Source organism: Triplophysa dalaica, chromosome 15, assembly GCF_015846415.1.
Source record: "Triplophysa dalaica isolate WHDGS20190420 chromosome 15, ASM1584641v1, whole genome shotgun sequence".
NCBI classification, from domain to species: domain Eukaryota; kingdom Metazoa; phylum Chordata; class Actinopteri; order Cypriniformes; family Nemacheilidae; genus Triplophysa; species Triplophysa dalaica.
The window spans coordinates 9,833,111-9,853,298 of NC_079556.1; the positions used below are offsets into that span (position 1 = coordinate 9,833,111).

General features: G+C 39.9%; 1 protein-coding gene across 1 annotated transcript in view; it reads right to left on the minus strand.

Annotated features, from left to right (window-relative positions):
- ush2a (Usher syndrome 2A (autosomal recessive, mild)) overlaps positions 1-20,188 on the minus strand; it is a 202,067-nt gene that overhangs the window by 97,634 nt on the left and 84,245 nt on the right. Inside the window, exons 34-38 of the mRNA XM_056768674.1 lie at positions 14,547-14,709; positions 14,074-14,221; positions 11,858-12,009; positions 11,224-11,371; positions 5,877-6,065 (exon numbers count right to left, since the gene is read on the minus strand). Coding sequence (XP_056624652.1) covers positions 5,877-6,065; positions 11,224-11,371; positions 11,858-12,009; positions 14,074-14,221; positions 14,547-14,709 — 800 coding nt within the window. The remainder of the gene's footprint in view (positions 1-5,876; positions 6,066-11,223; positions 11,372-11,857; positions 12,010-14,073; positions 14,222-14,546; positions 14,710-20,188) is intronic.

The window sequence follows — 20,188 nt, forward strand, 5'->3', positions numbered from 1 at the left end:
ACGAGTGTCTAGAGTTTGGGCTGGGTGACTCCAACGTGGTTCTGAGACCCCGGCCTGGCTACGTCCCCAAAGTTCCCACCACTCTCTTCAGGGACCAGGTGGTGAATTTGCAGGCGCTGGGAGGAAGACCCAACCCCTACCGTGTTGTGTCCATTTCAACCTCTACTTGGTCCGCACACAGAGCTTCAGAAGCTCTGAGCAGCTCTTTGTCTGCCATAATCTTGGCATACCGATCTCAAGATCTCCCTGCTAACTTGCAGTGAGAGCTCACTCCACTTGGGATGTAGGCTCCTCGTGGGCACTGTCTCAGGTCGCCTCTGTGTTAGACATTTGCAGAGCTGCAGGTTGGGCTACGAGCCGGTGTCAGCCCATGTCTTACACAGCACCAACATGTAAGACCGGCGGCCGGCCGGACGCCTGGGAACCACCTTCTCCCCCTTCCAGGCGAGTCAGTGTGCTATTTTAGCTTGCATACTTTCCTCCACTGATGTGTAGCAAAGGCATTCCATCCATCACTAAGCACTTCTTCTCGTTTATGAGCCGGGCTTAGCAGTTTGTATACCAAGCCCACTATAGGTAGAGTTATCCCTTACGAGGTGAACACCTAGACGTGTGCTGATACTCCATATTTAGTGACTCCCCCTTGGGTCGTCCCGTCTGATATTTTTCTCACTCTTCGGTTCCACTGTTGCTGAACCTGTGACCTCCCCTTGGTGGACCTCCACATCTTCTGTGCGCCCCGCACAACTATTCCCATGAGATCTCCCCACTGGTGAGACCATGCACGTTGTAGTAGAGTAGGCGGGGCGAGACCGTGGTTCGAGTCCGGTGAGTAATTGTGAATTAGCGCCAGCTGTGCGCACACCGGGCTCGAATCACGTAGGAGATGGGAGCATATAAAAGGAACGAGCGACCGGACCGTCGAAGAGAGAGGACCGGGCCCGAACTTATGTTATGTTTGTATTTATATTTATGTTCATGTTTTGTTCGCCGGCGGTCGTCCGTGAGGGGCCGCCGGCTGTTATATTCATTTATTAAATGTATGAAATGTCTTCCGGTTCCCGCCTCCTTCCTTCCATTTTATTGAGATGTGTTACACACGTATTACCACTTATTACCTTTATACGACAGGATGTGGTCTTCCCAGTGTCCCTTTACAGTATTTTTTAATGTGAGGCCTATAATATAACAAAAATAACAAATATAATAGTATTATTATCATAATATAAATAATATACTATACTATAATTTAATAGAATATACAACAATAATTGTTCATAATTGCATCAAAATCTTATTTCAATCAATTATCAAAAGTCATATTTCGTGTTTTTTTTTGTCCGATTCTTGAAACTCTACATAACAAAACTGCCTGAAAGCCTATGAAACGTCCATCACGAAAGCAAACAACTTGATTCTGGGTCTTGTCTCAGTGCTTAGGAAAGACTCCAGGCAAAAATCATCTATTTTGAGGAGCAATCTAGCCAGCATCAGCTTCAATAATACAGCACTTCAATGCCCCAAGTGGAGTCCTTTCCTTAAGTGAAACCTCATTCTCAATCAAGCTGACTCTTGTCCAGCCACAAGAACTCAATAACTGTTGATTACTTAAGTCATTTCGCCCATGCTCAAATAGAATTGCTTCGACAGAATACGAATTGGAATAGAATGTGCCCACGATGGGCGAAGCAATAAAGAAACAACAACAATGGGAGTGATCTACAAAAACAAAATACCATCAGGTGTTGTCAAACAAGCAAAACCTAACTACAATGAATGCATTTCTTGGTACCTATATAAATGAAAACAGCTGGTATTTTGAATATATTAACATTAAATTTGACAGCCCATATCGCATGACCTCATGGGATGGAAAAGCATCTGATGCATACTGAGAAATCTCAGCCTGATTTTTTGAATGCTGAGATTTCAGACATAGTTCTCATTTTGCATACTGATTTTTGCATACTCTAAAGTATGGAAGTATGTGATTTGGAATGCAGCACCAGTTTCACTATCCCTGGTGCACAGATGAAACAATCAAAATAAAACCAACTCATTTCATAGACAAAAAAAGATGTTAATACTTTGATTGATGAGCGACAGAACTGTCAATTATGTCAATAAACAGTATTGATATGCCAAGCTGTTGAGGGACTTTCAAAAGCCTGACGCACCCATGCGTCATTTAGCGGGACAGGGTGACAGTCTGATTGAATGGAGAAGAAAGAGACAATGCAGATGTCCTAACCCAACCCCTCAGGTTGGCATGCGGGAGCGGGGACGTGGCTCTCACTCAGCGGGGGTCAGTCTCATCACTCAAGTCAGCAGTCCAAAATTAGTTTTACTGCCAAGCTGCAATTTTCATAATGTCCATGTGCTTGTATTAGGCAAGGAAAAGCTCAACAGAGGGACGCCGCTGCTCTGAGGACAGTGGATGGGGCTTTGCTGGACAGACTCGAGCATAAAAAGCCATTTTACACTTTCCCCATCTGCCTGTGCTGCTATGGATTGGGCAGGAATAAACAGCCCAAGATCCGGCCAACCAGTCGTAAACATAATGATGATGATGAGCATATGGAAGGGTCTGGACCATGTCCCTACAGATTGCAACAGCTCAGATATGCCAATTTTACTTTAGATACAGTAGTTTGGCCTGGAATGAACACATACACACTGTCTAAAGCTCCCTTCACATTGACCGCAACTTTCAAGTGTCAATGTGAGCCAAAGTCGTCTCTAAGAGTTTGTGATTTTCGGTGACGCGATGTAGCTTGTGACTCAATTTACATGACCGTAAGACCTTTTGTGTGTTGTTTACAGACAAAGTGTTACTTTTTAAAAAACAATACAGGTAGCATTGAAAAATAAAAAATCAACTGGCCTGGCAAGCATAACACAGTGTTTACTCCAGGTGAATGTGTTTTGACAATGTTTGGATAAAGCGTCTGCTAGATGACTTAATGTAACGTTTTAACAACATTGTGACGTATAAGTGAAACTGTTAAAAAAAAAAATTACTACAAACTCGTGTCCATACATACTCTTGCCACACAAACAAACAGTTAAGAGACCATACGTGATATGAAGACTACTATCTAATTTATGAATTTATGCAACTTTTTCAAGACTTGATGAACTATGCTCTGCGAAAGCTGCTATAAGAAGCTCCACACGGCAAAAAATTTCTTTCTTACTTAGTCTTTTTTCTTGTTTTCCAGTAAAATTGTGTACAAATTCTTAAAAGAAGATGCAATTTCTTGATAAGCAAACTGACCAAAGAAAATATGTCTTTTTTTTAGTAAAAAATATGAAATTTCTGTGAATATTTTCATAAATCAATCAAAAAATCTGCCAATGGGGTAAGAAAAATAATCTTGAATTAAGGTTTAAATTTTTCTCAGTCACTCATTTCGAGATAATTTTTCTTTTAAGCACAAATTTACTGAAATTTCATATTTTTTTCCTAAAAACAAGACTAATTTTCTTAGGTCAGTTTGCTCATCAAGAAAATGCTTCTTGATTAAAGAATGTTTAGACATTTTTACTGGAAAACAAGAAAAAATAAATAAAGAACACATCTACAGCATTTCCTTTGACAAAGTTTGTAGGGAGAGAGAAAGTGCGTGAGAGAGACGGTGAGGAGGAGAGTCTTACGAGAGTAAGACACCCCATTGACAAAAGAGTTAATTCCTCAGAGCCTTATTTCATCAAACAGTCGGCATGAAGCTTCCTTTGTTTCGCTCGCCTCCTTTCTCAGGTATATCAAAAGTGTCACTAATCATTTTAAACTATGCACTTTTATGTTTCGTCTGTATCCTAAGCCTTCCACCCCGTCTGTTCTTTGATATAACAAGGACAGTTTGAGACAAGGCTTCAGTTCAGCTAAGACAAACCAAAAGATCTACCGAGAGAAGCGGAGGGAAACGTGTGGTATTTAAAATTTATACTTCTCGTGTCTTTGTGTTGAACTTGAACAATCTCGCAGAACTTTAACTCGGGCTAGCTGCCGTTTGTAACGGGGCCATCGGAGACCGATTGGTCTGTTTCTGAAGGCCGGGCATTAACGTGGAGCGTCGTTTACAGGTCGGCTTCATCATCCGAGAGCATGCAAGGCCATGTCCCGTTCCTCGGAATCAATCCTCGATCCATATGCGCTCCTCTGGGAGCGAGAGCCACGTTCACCTGCGTGAGAGATGAGACAGCGGAGGAGCTCTGCGTTTTCAAATGCTGATGTTTGTTCACGAAACGTGTCCGAGCAACTTCATTTTCTTTTCCCTGTAGGAAAATTGTTCTTTCAGCGGGTACATAGGGAATGATAATTATCGTAGAATGGAGGGATTAAGTTTCACACAAAAAGTAATATGACTGAATCTGAGAGTTTAATAATAGTAGTGTGTTTGTGGCTTTATTGAATCGCTCTTGGTTGTAAGAATATAAAGGAGACAGCGATAAAAAGAGATTTTTTCCAGGTCCATGTTGCTGAATGGGTTGCAGTGAATAGCCACCATCATTTTAAGATACACGTGACCACCGACCCGACTTGCTCCACCATTCCTTCCTCTTAACACAATGGTGGGTCGGTAAAGCAGAAATCACTAGATTGTCTTTTTTATCCCCTTCGTGGTAATTTACCCTTCCCTTAAACACATATAACCCAATGCGTGTCACATGCTTCCCAACAGCCGTCTTCTGTATAAATCAGCTTAATAAGTTCCCACACCATTAACTAAAAGGAAGGATGGACTAAGGCCTATTTAACCAATGAGTTGTTACCTTTCATTTGCCTGAGAAGGTCGTAAAAAGGAACATTCTGGAGCCATAAGAGTCATAATTAAAATCAACAACAATTTAACAGTGGGAAAGTGTGGCTCCTTAGTGCGGCAATAAACTTATAGTGGTTGGTCTTGTGCACGCAGGCTCTTATCAGCCACTGGCATAGAGAGAAAATGGCATGTCTTTAGATCACCAGCAGCGGGCATTGTTCTCTGTCAGCCAGCAGATGTCCAATGTCTCCCCGCTGGCCCCATACAAAGCGATGTTACGGGGCCCAGAAGAGTCAGTCTGATCAAACGGCTCGCTCTCTGCCCGTATGGAGAAATGCGATTAAATATTACAGCAGAGAATCTGCTATTGAAGCTCAGCGACAGGTACGACAAGCCAGATCAAAAGTTTAGAAGCTGTTTGTTAATAAAACAGCATCTGTCTTGGTTCTATGGTTTCAATATTAGAGCTGCAAAATAAAGTGAGATTTTCCTTTTTTCCGTTTCTAAAAATATACTTAGAGATTTCATTTTTTGGGTTTGTGTACACAGCAAAACCCATTGACTTGCATTAGTTATGTTTATACAATAGAAGTGAATGGTTAAGAAAGAAAGTCATATAGGTTTGAAAAGAGAGAGTGAGTAAATGATGACAGAATTTTCATTTTTTGGTCACTTAGAAGTACATCACTCGTATTGAAAATAAATTTTCAATTGAAATTTGTTTTGATATTCATTTACACAATTCTGCACAACATGCGTCAACCAGTATTTTTGCAAAGAAAACTTTCTGTAGGTAGACCCAATTCAAACTAGAAATGAAATGTAAAAATGTATATGTTAGTTTGGAGTCAGAGTAGGCCATTTCAGGAAAGTGTTTAAATTGATGTACTGTAACCAAAACTAAAATATGTGTTCTAAAAAATAATATGTATTACATTTATTATGGTTGGTGTTTATTGGAAGGTATTGTATTTGTGTGAGAGTGTCTTTTGTGAGTGTACATTGCGGGATGCAAAGAACATTGTTTAAAAAATGAATGACAATAAAGATTGAAACTGAAGACTAGCATGTGAATATATCAGCGTTCAGGACAGTGTGTTTGGTACTGACCTCCTGGTGGTATTGAGACAGTGGTGGGCGAGCTCTCCACACAGCCCTGACTGTTACAGGCCTTCACCAGCACGCTGTAGTTCGAATAAGGCTGAAGTCCTCCTATGGACACCCATTGGCCCACATTACCAGTGCTGAGCAGCTCTCGGGTCTCTGTGTCTTGCGTTTCCACACTGCTGAAGTTCTGACCTGAAACACAGAGACAAATTTGAGCATCTGTCCGAACCCCCATTAAAGGATCAGAGCCACGCTGACCCACGGACGTCTTCGGGAACTCACATGATGATCACTTTGCCGATAAGCTTTTAAGTACAGATCCAATTTTCCTGGATCACTGTCAGCATGATGTCACAGGTGATATATAGACATTTGTTTAACAGATCAATCTCGTCCAATGAATAAAAGTCTTATTTTCTTTCAAAAAGCATTTTTACAGGCCGAGGGGACGTCGAGCACACTTATGCACAGTGTGTGCGTATGTGTGAACAGCAGTGCCCTGCTGACACAGGGAAGCCCAGCTTTGGCTGTCTGGGTCTTAATCCAGAAATGGGGATTGATTGCTCTGCCAGCCCAGACATTGATTCAGCACACAGGAAGCTGGGCTCCATGGCAAAAAACACAGCATCAGAATAGAAATACTGTACAATTTTATAAATAACCACAGAAGAAATATCTGTATCAGGGAATATTGCCAATCAGAAGAAAGCATTATAAAAAGCATGAAAAATAGGAAAGGGAAAATAATCAATTTTCAAGTAATTAAGATGTCTACTTCATGTAACTATTTAAGTATTTGAAAATGTGCTTACCTCACAAATTCATAACCCAACTTGGACGCATACACAGACAGAAAAATTCAACTCTTACTTCTTTGGCCATTACCATCACATCACATAATCATTTGTGATGTGAGAACAGTTGATGTCACCAACTGCCACCAATAGAAAAACATGCTGGATAAACCGGTTGAACTCACACGTGCATAAATAATATATAATAACTATATATAAAGTATCATCAGTGCTCAGGTTTCCGTTTCCCAGTGGAAACATGCACATTTCGTCTCAGACATCATTTGGTCAGTCATGGAATTTAAAATAATAGTCACCCCGAAAATAAACTTCCGTCATCGTTCACTTACTCTCTTGTCACTTCAAACCTGTGAGTCTTTCTTTCTTCTGCAGAACACAAAAGAAGATATTTTGAAGAAAGTTGGTAACCGAACAGCGCCGACACCCATTCTTATGTATGGACACAAAACCAATGCAAGTGAATAGGTGCTAGTTAAGGACATTCTCCAAAATATCTTCTTTTTGTGTCTGCAGAAGAAGTCAAAACTGGGTTGAAATGACAAGAGCGTGAGTAAATGATGATAGAATTTCACTTTTTGAGTGAACTTTTACTTTACGAAAAAATCATCATTCAATTATAATAGGTTCAATCGAAATATTCAAAAGCCCATATGGCTGACTTCTTCGGAGGAACAATAAATAAATAAAAACAGCTTTCCCGTAGCTCAGTGGGAAGAGCATTGCATCAACAACGCAAGGTTGTGGGTTCGATCCCAGTGGATTGCACATACCTAAGTATTAATGTATAGGTTAATACAATGTAAGTCACTTTGGATAAAAGCGTCTGCCAAATCCGTAAATGTAAAAAAAAGCATTTTCCATACAAAAGAAAGCAAATAGTGACCACGGTTTTATTAAGCAAGACTTTAAGTGACAAATGTCAGTATGTTTTGGTTACATAAATCATTTGTATGTCTGTAGAAGACATGGAATACACTGTACCTCACAAAAGTGATATGGGTTACTTTCATGACACTTTCATAGAGCTTTTATGCACTTTTTGAAGCTTGACAGCCTTTACCTTTCATCCCCTTTCCACTGTCTCTTTAAAAAAACAATAATATGCAATAATTTCATCCTATAGTAGACTGTCATTAATTCCCACACATCTCTTCAACACACACTCGCTGTAATGCGTTCAGTCAGACCCATGCATGTGTGCACATTAACCAAGAGGTCAAGAGCCTAGCCTCCGAGTCCCCAGCCACCACCACTTACTGTAATGCAATCGACCGCAGGATATACGGCCTTGCTTGCAAATTAAAAGGGAATTAATTCCCCCACGTTCTCACCTCTTCTCTGGACCAGATAGACTTCCACCGCTATCTAGAAGAGTGGTGGTGGGGGGTGTGAGTCCATAACCTGCCCCTTTTCCCATCTACAGGGCCTGAAATCCAGCATCTTACAGAAATCAATAGGCATGAAGTGGCCTGCTGACTGGAAGCCCGCAAATGTATTTCTCTTATACTGCTGTAATGGAAGTCTTTAACAGCTGTTTAACATTACCGAGCAAGCTAGAGCAGAAGAAAAAAATCCCTGTTTAAGCAAAAATAAACAAGCTTAATGAGTTTATCTGAGCCCTCGACCCTCAATAAAACATTCCCTGTCACCTAAAACTAGCTCAGCTTTTTGTTTTAGTCAAATCTTATAATTGCTTTCAATTTTCCTATTCCGCTTTCGCCGTTTAATAAAATGAACTGCTGTAACGTCACCCATTTCATTTTTTCACCAGGGAGTAAGAACTAAGCAGCTAACCCACGCTTTATTTTCTACTAGGAGATAAATGGACAGCTTTGGAGACAAAGAATATATAACGGTTAAAAAGTCACTTTTTCCCCCGAGCTCTACATAAATCACAGGAGTAGTCAATATTTAATAATGCTAGCCCCGGTCCACAGTCCCTTGATCACTCCTGTCATGTGTAATAGCCCCCACTCCGATTTTTTTGACATAAAAGCTTGGCTTTACTGCAGTACTAACATGTAGAGGGTCATTACTGATCGACATTTCCCTTAATCTGTGATCGCCAGCCACCCACCGATAAATTCTCCAGCAATCCACTGGGAGAAATTGCGAAACATTTTCTCTCCTGCCACAAAATACGGAGCGAAAATGAGAGAGACTCCTGATGCCTGCGGATCTGACCTCGCTAGCCAACCGCCAACAAACACTCTAGACGCACTCCAAAATAATACAAAAATAAAACGTCTCAAACTCTCTGAGCCAATGATATCATCAAAAAAGGCAACAGAAAGCCTAAAAACACTACTTCGCGGTCAACACAAGCTATGATCTCCATCTCACATGCCGTAGCGCTTCGGAAACGGCAACAACAGATGCACGTGAAACCTGTGTGGCGGGGGAAACAGGAGTTTGTTGGAAGAGTCCATTTGCGATGACTCTCACTTGTTCCACTCTCTCGAATCAATCTCCTGCACATCATAATCTCGCTCTCTCTGCTCAGAAGAATACTTCAAAGCTCTTGCTCTATGAGAGGGGGGACGTGGCTGTCTTTGTGAGAGGTCACTTCCATCTGCTTGTACTATGAGATTACAATCTTGAGTCCGTAAGCTGCTCGTCCTGCTTGTCAGATAGCTACTTTTAAGTCTCTGGCTCGAGCTGCACGCTACCTCAGATTGGCCTTCAAGCTGAGAGGATCCATCGCAGACCGCAAGTATATTAAGTAACAGATTCGGAAGTAGACAAATTTAATTCTTCTTTGTTCACATCAGCTGCGGAGGTGTAGATGCAAGGCCTGTGTCCATCAAAGTGTCGGACGATTGCTTTGTAAGCGATCTTGTGCAAATATTACCGATCAGGTGAGCTCAGCTTAATTGGACGCTGACACAGTAATACAGTCGCCAGCAAATCAAAATCAGTTTATTTTTTTTCAAACAAGCACATTATGGGTTATAATTTGCTGATCATGGGCGATTATGCGGTATAGAAATGTCAATGAATTCATTTGGGTAGACTGCGGTAAAACCCTTGTATACACACATACGTTACAGCCACATATGGGGCGCATAGAGCAGGATTGAATGTAGAATTGGTAAATTACACAGATATTGAATAATAAAACAGGGAAAGTATATTCCATTGGTCTGGCAGACAAAAAGAAAGGCTGACACACAGAGACGCAGCACTGTCTTTTTTATTTGATGCTAGTTTTTGAGCATGCCTAATAGGTTTTGGTGAAGAAGACGGACAGATGCATATTTATATGGAAGGCATAATAGTTTATGCCCTATTGTTGTAACAGTCAAAGCATGTCTAAGCAGTTTAAGCATAGTTCATGCTTAAATCAATTTTTTCATAATTTTTCACCCCTGTGTCATTCAAAACATGTAAATAAATCTTTCTTCTGTGGAACATAAAATAGCGTTTTGAGAAAAAGTGGTTTAGTGTCCATACAATGGAAGTCAATGGAGGCCAACATTCTTAAAAATCTCCTCTTTTGTCATACAAGTGATACATATTAAGTGATATAAGAGTACGTGATGAAATAATGTTAATTTTTGGGTGAAATATCCCTTTAAACCACAAATTGTCATTTTAAAAAGTCTCTGGCAGCTGATTTGCCAGAAAAACACTATAAAATATTTTTTCTCGTTCTTACAAGTCTTTTTTCCTGTTTTGCATGTAAATTTGCAGTCTTTTTCTTTGATTTGATGGTTTTGATCGTATTTTAAAAGTACTTTAAATCTGCGTGTCAGAGCTGTGGCTCAGGAGTCAGCGCTCTTGACATATACGCATGAACCAGTGGTTCACGGAGACTTCGTTTCGAGTCCAACCTGGGTCATGTCCCGATCCTACACCCTCTCTTACCCTTATGCTCCTGTCTGCCTCCAATATCCTGTTTAAATGAATAAAAATCCCCCAAAATATAATAAATAATGACAGCAATTGTTTTTTACAGTTAACACAAATGCACACCCAGTTTAAAAGCACAGATATTGAACAGCATCTCTATCGCCCACTTTCAGGATGGCAGGTAATAAGTCAACAGGAACGGACAGGTCACGGATTCACATCTATGTACTTGTGTTGAGTGTGTTCCCCAAAGAAAAATTTTGTTGCACCACCATCTCAATTACCACATGCATTTACCCTTAACCCAGTACAAGGGAAGTTCCAGAGATCCGGTCGCTGAGTTTTTTTTCAGAATGTGCCATTAGGCTTTTTAACAAACCTGTCCGCTCTCATCCTGTGTCGAGGAGCTACCGACAAGAACGGGTGTCTTCCCACGGCCCTCTCAACCCGCTATAGTGCCCGGTAGCCTGACTGAGCGAAATAGAGGCAGACAACAATTCATTTGAGCTCATTAACTGGCAGGCGGGGCGTGCCATGGTTCACTGACCTTTCAACATTTTTGTTCAGAAACAAACAAAGGAAAACAGCAGAAGTCAATGTAAAGATGCACGGCAGCGAGCAGGACGACAGAGCTGAAAGAGGGGGTGTGTACAAGAGTGGGGAAGAGGTTGGGTTTGATTTACCTGCTCCGGTGAAGAGGACCGTGTAGGTCAGGTTGCCGTTGGGCTCAGCTGGAGCTTCCCACTTGGCTCGCACCGAACGTGGGGTCTCGATGATGACATCGAAAGTCATGTGACCAACTGGAGGCATCTCTGAAGTCCTGCTTTCCACCTGATGATTGGAAAGGAAAAATTACGCTAAGTCAACATGAAATCAAAATCTATTTAGTTTCATCAAAATGGATTAAAACTCGGTCTAAAGAGACAGCACGAAGAGGCATTATTTTAATCGAAAAAGACAAGAACGGAAAAATAAATAAAAATTCACAGCCTGCACTTTCCCCTTGCCATCTGTCTACTAAATGATCGGATACTTCTCAGCACGACATCGTGGACGCGTAACCTCTCGTCGCTCACTCCAACTTTTGCTGTGTCTGCAGAACTGGCCATTTGACTAAATATTGCACACATATTGGAAAAATGCCCAAATATGGCCCATCAAAGCAGTAAGCAGCCCAGAGTGGCATTTATACCAAATGTCAAGAGTGAGCAGAAGGTGCTTTATTGAACAGAGTGAATCGATCACCTTTATGATGTTGAGCTGCCATCTGACACGCAGAGGAGGAATTAACATAATGTAAATGTGGCGGATTCTCACCAGCGGCCCCAGAGCGCAGCCTTGTGCCGTGCAGGCCTGGACGCGGAACCTATGGGGGCTCCATGGGGACAGATCACCGACCTCGAAGCTCATAAGCGAGGAGTTCTGCACCAGAGTGTCGTCCATCCAAAGGCCGTAGCTGCTGATCACACCTGTGTGCAACACATTGATGTGTATTAAACATATGGTATGATGGTAGGCAAAGAAATGCAGGTGGTGCTTAACGTGTAAAACTGTCATTTATTGTACAATGCTTTCGACGTTATGGGGCAAAAACAGCTTGGTTGTAAGTGATGGGGACATATTTTGGTATCGTTTCAACAGTGTTAAAACATAGCTATCGAATCAATAAAAATGTTTTCGAATTTATAAATGACAAAAATAGGATTACTAGATGAAGGAAAATTCACATTATCCCTGGTTGTCCATGATTCATGTCGCCTTATTCAAAGACACGCTTTTATACCCAAACACTGTTTGCTCCACTGATTTCCCCACATGCCCTGATGTAAACTGGCCGTTTTGTTTAAAGCCCCCTGTTAAAGCCGACCATTAGGGAAAGAGTGCAGTAAAACATGTAAACACTGCTGTTTACCGCTACTGCTGTCTTTATAGCCGCTCATGGGACACACCCCTCAAGATGGACTGGTCAGTTAAAAGAAATGAGAAGGACAACTATGCGTGGCATCATTAGAAACATAGACAATTACGGTGTTCATGCTTATGCATTTAATAATAAAAACATATATTTTCAGCAATCACTGTGAATGATAGATTTAGTATATCATGTGGTTTTAAGGTATGGAAAATATATGTTATATATTTTTTCACGTGGCATTAAAACACTGGCTTATTTAGCGGCCCTCTTGTCCTTTTTTTAAATCGCAGTATTTAAAAAAACAGAGATTTGGTTTGATGTTTCATCCTCTACATTATTTTTTAAACACAATACTATTGTATTGAATCTATCACCCAGCTCAATCTTGTATCATTTTGCATACTAAATGTATTTTATAAACTGAAGAGAATCATACTGCACACCTGCATACTGTACATTTAAAAGGTGCATATATTCATTTTCACCATAAAACTGCAGAAAACAATCATTTTTAAAATATCTTAAACTCAATTATGTTTAAAAATCTTAAAATTAAAATGAATAGTTCATTCTAACCGTTCATTCTAAAAACACTAGCATATAGTAATAAGCATTCTCAGGAAAAAAGCACAAAATCTGGTACAGTACCCTTTAAAAGAGTCCTAAAATCTATCATTTTGGAACATACTGTATATTTATACATCTGGTATGTACCTTTGAGGTACATAATTTTTTTTTAAATGTTACCACCCCATAATCAGCTTTTCTACCTATTTTATGAGAGTGTGGATAAAAAAAAATCCTATAAAAATGACGGAAAGAACGTTGTATTTTTTCATTCTGAAATCTTTTGTCAAATAAAAAAGTCAGAGAAGCCACCAATCCCCTCTAACGTTTTTCACACATTATAAACGGTTTCAGCTGCGACAACATAAACAAACGCAATGTGACCAAAACATAACTTCCAGTAGACTTCCGCGATGAATCAATAACTGTTGAGTAGTTTTAATTTCAGTTAATATAATTAATATACAATAGAATATTGATATAAAATAATATAATATAATAATAATAAAATATGTTGTTGTATTATAACCAAACCCATACCGGAAGCTACCTTTGTGTCAGGCGCGTGCGTCCAATGAAAATGTATATAAATCAATGCTTTATATGAAACAATATAGAAATACTTATAAATGTTGAGTTTATGTTAATTAAGAGTTAATGTAAAATTGAAATAAGTATTTCAAAGGCATTCGCCCTAATCTGTCCGGTCTCGCAAAAGGTGAACGCAACCGTCTCTAACACAGTGTTCAGGCAAAGTGAATAAACCTGCTGCTGTGCCCCTGACATCTCCTGCTAAAGCTGCAGTTCACAGCATCAGTCAAAAGGGAGCACTTTTCATCCACTTAAAACCAAGCACCCCTCCTTTGCTCTCTCTCTCGCTCGGTTCCTCGCTCTCTCACACACTCCCAGTCACATGCCGCACAAAGAGCTCCTCTTCCCTGTACCCCCTCTCCATGTGCTAACCCATCATTAAACATGAAGCACCCTTAACTAAACGGCCATTTGGAATATGAATTCACCTTTGCCGGGCACTAGTTTTAACCCCACTCACCGTTGGGCTTGCGAGGGGGGGTCCAGGACACATTGAAGGAGTGTGGGGAGAGTGGTAGGATGCTGGGGACGGGCACTTCCTCCGGTGAGCTCTCCTCCGTGCGGGCGACGCTGGGGTCACTGAGGGTGCATCCACCGCCAGTGCATGCCTGGGGGTCAAAAGGCCAAATTTATAGCTATACAAATAATAAAATAATATGTTGGTGTTTAAATGGTGTATTCCTTTTAGATCCCATAATAATTTTTTACATACTTAAAAACATTCACAAAATAAAAATCCATGTCTCTTAAAATATAAATAGCATTCAATATACAATAAATGGTTAAATAATACAAGTAGGAAAGTTTCAAATTATATTTAAGGGCAAACTTTTTTGTTCCATAAAACATTAAATGACAGACAAGATTTTATGAGATCATGCTTTTGTAAAGATGTGTATTTATGTGCGGTGAGACAGGTGTGCAAAAACGCACTGCTATCTGAAACAGGTAGGTGGTTCCAGGGACGAGGTTCCGCGCTGTATAATCCTCAAACAGCTCCGAGCTGTTGTACACGACGGCCGCCTCCTCTCCTACGGCAGACTGGTACAGCGTGTAGAACTCTAGAAGTCCGTTCACCTCCATTGGAGCAGCCCACCTGCAGAACATCACAGACATTAGAGACCCTGTCTGAAGCCGCTCCACTTCCCCTAATAGAACTACGAACACCCAAAATCAGCAGACAAGGGGAAACCAATGGACCACCAGGAACCCAGACAGAGTCCTGATCAAAATACCTGTCCGAGAACGTGCGGACAGAAATAGGAAAGCCTGGTGGGTGATCGTCTCACTCTGTAGCTTGACTTTCTCCTGGCTAATTTTAGAACAGAGGACATTGCTATCTGCTGCGAGATCTGAGGGACACAATCACACAGAAGGTCTGACAGGAAAAAGAAAACTGAAGGAGGAGAGAAGCATGAGAGGTTTTACTTCAGTCAATGAACTCATCTTGTCGTCTGTCTGTATTTTGTTGTTTATTAAATAAAACGGCCTCATAAAGTCAGGGATGTTTACTCGGTTCTTAATGTATGAATGTCTTTCATCATAAACAGGCAAAATATCAAAGCAAGTGGCATTTATAAAAAAATACAAACACTATCGTGTGAACTATACCTGCGGTGCAGTTGGTTAAAAGTAATTACCCAACAGTCTCAGAAAAGTGAAGTTGGTTCTGAGGAAAGGTCAAGCATAATTTATCTGCTGCGGAAGGATGGAAGGATATTTTGGGATATCTTATAAACAAAAATGTACATTTCAATGCACATTCTAATTCATACACACTGTATATTTAGGCAAAATTGTGTTTCTTTTTTTTTTTTTAAGTGTCAATGCTATTTTATACTTTTTGTTTGTTGTCATATTCCTGTCAGAACTGAGTGACACAGTTTTTCAATTCCTTATAGTAGCCTATAAGGACTATTAGAGTCAACCTTTTGTTGAAGGTAACAGTAAGACATGAACGTAAATCGTCTTTGTTGGCCTACCAGGGAAATAGGACAGCAACCTCCTGTGTGATGAGAAGAATCATCTAGCGTCTAAGTACAATGAGTTTGACCTGATGTTTCTCCGACCCTCTTAGTTTCCTTAATTTAGTACAAAGCTCACATGGGCCTCCCGGTCTACATGGAGCAAACACACCCGCAGGTGACCTTATTCATTATAGTGATAAATTTACTTTAGGCATAAATTAAATTCCATCTTAAACGGCAAACGACAATGGCCATTAAGACATTTCATTACATAATTGATAAGCAGATGGGTCTATTATTTATAGTATATGTCACTGTTATTAATTATAATACCGCGACAAATATTGTTTATGAGGATTTTCAGGGCTGTAGTGCGAGGTTTTATAGTTAAACAAAGTCTGTGTAAACTTTTCTTTCAGTAAGAATTATTGTACAGTTGACTGTATATACAGCCACTATTTTATATGTATATGGCCCTATTCACATTTCGCCTCAAAAACTGCGCACTGCTTTCTCTCTTCAAATGACCCGCGGTGCTCGCGCAGCACTCTATAAAACGATTTCCATCTCGATGCGGCACCGTCGTGCCTAGAAAAATGTTGCGATAGCGTCGCCCCCTAATTGCGCGCGCCCGCGCACATTTAAAATAACATATATGCGGTCGGAAAAGACGCTTAATGTGAATCGGGCCTATGAACGGAGAAATTATAATTTTTGCTTTATTCATTTTTTATTATAAGCAATATTTCTCCTAAGTTTCAAATTTCTGTTTGCGTTCGTTTGCAGAAAATAAAACAGGAGAAACAGATCAAAATAACAGAAACCTCAGACCCTCAAATACTACAAAGAAAACACGTTTTTTTAAAAGACAGTTTCATGAAACTTGTCATATTGTCAGTCTATTACATTGCTGTTGTGTGACTTAATGTCACTCCTGATGTTTGATTTTGTTGAAATTCTACAGACACTGGACTGGAATGCCACAATACATTTAGAAATGATGATTAAATAAAAATGGTCTCTTTTTTTGGCGGCAGTTTTCACATTTTTATTTGCAACTATGTGGCATTATTTATTATTTACAGGATTTTAACATCGTACTGTATAGCTGTGAGTGCAAAATATATCATTATTCAGAGCCAATTGGGATATTTTGTCATTTACTGCTTTATAATATACAATTATAAAATACATCAACTACAAACTGCCAAAAATCATAAAAAACAACATGCACTTTGTTTTTCCTCAAATTCCCATTTGGGGTGACATTCTTGCATACTTCTGTGGAGCCTGTTTCTGCTGATACTGGTTTTGTGCATATCCTGCAATCCGGGGTCTCGCAACCTCTCTCCCAGGCAAATCGCAACACAACAAAAGAATATTGAACACATATGATCCTTCGCCCTCTCCTATTACGATTCTGCTAACAAGGCAATACCTTTCAAAGGCACTGTATCTACAATTAGACCCTGAGAGAAAAGAGAGAGAGAGTGAGAGAGAGATATCATCTGTAATGTCAAATTACAGCGCTGCCGTTCTCTCACAACCCCCCAGCCCCCCATCCATTGCAGCTTCTCTCCCTATTCAAATTGAAATATCCAATGGAAATAAAGCAATAACCATTTGCTCCCCTTTGGCGGATGAAGACAATAAATAAGGTGAGTTTCCCTCCGAGACGCTGCCATCAGGAGAGAGCAGATACATAATGAAGTTATGAAAATCGGTGATGAGACAAATTGGGTAATATACATCTTTTTAATAAATGACTTACAGAGATCAAAAGCTCTCCACTGCCATTAATACAGAGGTAGAGGGAGAATAAAGAGGAAATAGCTTTTTCCCCTTTATTCAATTATCCTTATTTCAGGTACGGGAGAAGGCTGTTTGGTTTTGTTGCTATTGCTGAAGACGAGGGATAGTGGAATTCTATTGCAACATTGCAGGTGTGTCGAATTGAATAATACAATCGCCACTCTCAGAAAGCAGTGATTTGCAATTTTTGCCTGTAGGTCAAATATTTTTTTTGCCCTATCTGCCCTAAGGCTCAACACTCTGGACTTACTTACTTTTAACTGGTTATACAGGACAGTATTTCATATTGTAATTATTTTGAATAAATTTACATTTTAACTTTGCAGCAAAATGTAACTTTAACTAAAATGAAGGCCAAAGCCCATAAAATGTGAGTGATGTTATTTACCTTTGGAGATGTATATGAAAAGTTTAAGATAACTCCATTTTTAAGTTGTGTTATCATGTTTTTATCGTGTTTTATTGCGTTAGTTAGCTATATATTATTTTGAGTTATAACTACCTAATCAAATCTACCCACCTGGAGTTGTAAGATTGTAATTGAAATGCACAATAAAAAAAAAGATTTTTAAACACGTTTTTGCGAATGAACTCTTCATTTAGATGTTGATGTTTGCATGTCCATACTTTCATGCAAATGAAGAAATCTGTGTTCACTTTCGATGTTAGTAATGTGATTCCATCATATGCATGAATTTAAACATACTGACAATTTTAAGGCTCTTTTGGTTTGTTCAAAAACTATTTAGTATTATAAAATCTATTTTGAAACTCCTAATTCCTATTTATTGGTTTAATGAAGTACAATTAGTTTCCACTTTACCTCTCTATTTTGTTAAAAAAGAATACAATTAAATGTATTGCCCCTTTTGGGCTTTTATGCATATGGCATCAACATTCACTATGCACTGCATATACCCACTTTCTGTGCCCTTGGGTACACACACCCCTGCTATGGAAAGACTGTGTAGGTGGCAACCTAAATATGTATTCTCCTCGTAGCTCTCTCAATCTTCACCTGTGATCATTCAGTAAAACGACGACATTTTCCTTCCAACACAAAGCAAGCACTCCTGGCTAAAACAAAAGGGTACATACGTTTGCTTTCCTGTCGCCCCCTAACTCTCTTACAGTTCTCTCATGTGTACTGTGCAATGCCCTCTCCACACAGTTCTTAACTAATGGCGATGGGGCAGCAAACAATGAACCTCTAAAGGCTTTCACATAGATTGCTATAAGCCTGGAGCGGAGACTTCTGGGGAAAAAATCTTCCTCTTCCTCTCTCTATATTTTCAGAGTCAAGAGGCATTCAACACGCGGGTCAAACGCTGGAGAAATTTCAGCATGCTAAACAGGCAAGAAGAAGGTCGTAGTCTACAGTTTTCATGCAGTTCAATGAGACGGTCCGGTGTGGGTGCTGGAGTTAAGCATTAGCCCCTAAATCAAGGCCTCCGTTCCTCTGGTCGCTCAACTGCAGCCAGAGGACACGCAAAGACAATAAGGACAAACAACCAATGGCGTGACTGGCGGATGGGACGTTCTTTATGATTATATGGAAAACACTCAGTTGATTAATGCACCCGCACAGTGGACAGGGACGCCTTCTAAATTTTGACATACGGGTTGGTCAGATAAATCGCCGCAGTGTGGGATTTTGTGGTGGGCACCATTCTTATTTTGAACAGAGGTTATGCACCACGTCTTCGGAGTGTTAGTGTTTGACGTGCGAAACTTGGCTTTAGCATAATGGTGAGGAATAACTAGAGCTAGAATGTTTTTTTGTCCTCTTAGAGAGAGCAAATGTCCGTCACCTCATTAGTGTATCACTCTGATAAAACATTATAATAAAAAAAGGTGAGGACCACCACCTTCATCGATGTTGACATCTCATTAGTGTGCTCGTGTGTAAAAGTGAGTGCTCAAGGACAGGACCTGAGAACGGAAACTATACCTATATTAGCATCCACACTAGCTGGCATTAACATTAAGTTTATTCCAAGCTCACGTGCAACAGTCTCACAGCTTAAATGCATAAAAATGGTTATAAAGGCTATTCCAATGATATGTTTCCTTACCATAATAAAATATCGTATTACAAAAAACTATCATAGGATACAAAACATTAAACATGAACTGATTCGCCGCCAGCCTCTTTAAAAAAAAATGTTGCCAGCCTACGCCAGCGTTTTTTAACATTTTCACCCAAATTGAATGGCTCACAGTAAATTTTCTGTAAAGAAAATATGGACAAACAATATGTCAAATGAATGAACAGAGTCTCAGCTTTAAAAACGAAAGAAACCGTATTCTTCTATCTTCATTTGTTCGTTTTTTATCACTCCATAGATGTGGGTAGGTTTCTTCAAAAATGCATCATTTTGATTAAACAGCTGAGATATTTAACTTTTTTTGTCAAAGATTCCGCCCAGATTACACTCAGAACAATCATTAAAAACCGCTAAAACATATACGTTCTAGGTTCTGGGATTCTGTACTTTTCCCAAAGGTGTGTAATAGCGTCACCTGCTGTACAACAGTTCAAACACTGATTGCCGTAATAACTCTTCTTTGGCGGGAAGCGTATTTTTTAAATGACGAGATAACTCGCCAATGGCGGTGAAAGGGTTAAATCAAACATTTTTCAGGCAGTGGAATGAGTGAATTTCTACGGACCAGCCCCGTCTGGTCACCCGTCGGAGAAAAAAAAAATGTTTTAGAATCTACGATCATGATTACGAATTACAAAACTGTGGCCAAGGATTTACGGATACTTGATTTTTTGATCTCCGACGGGTG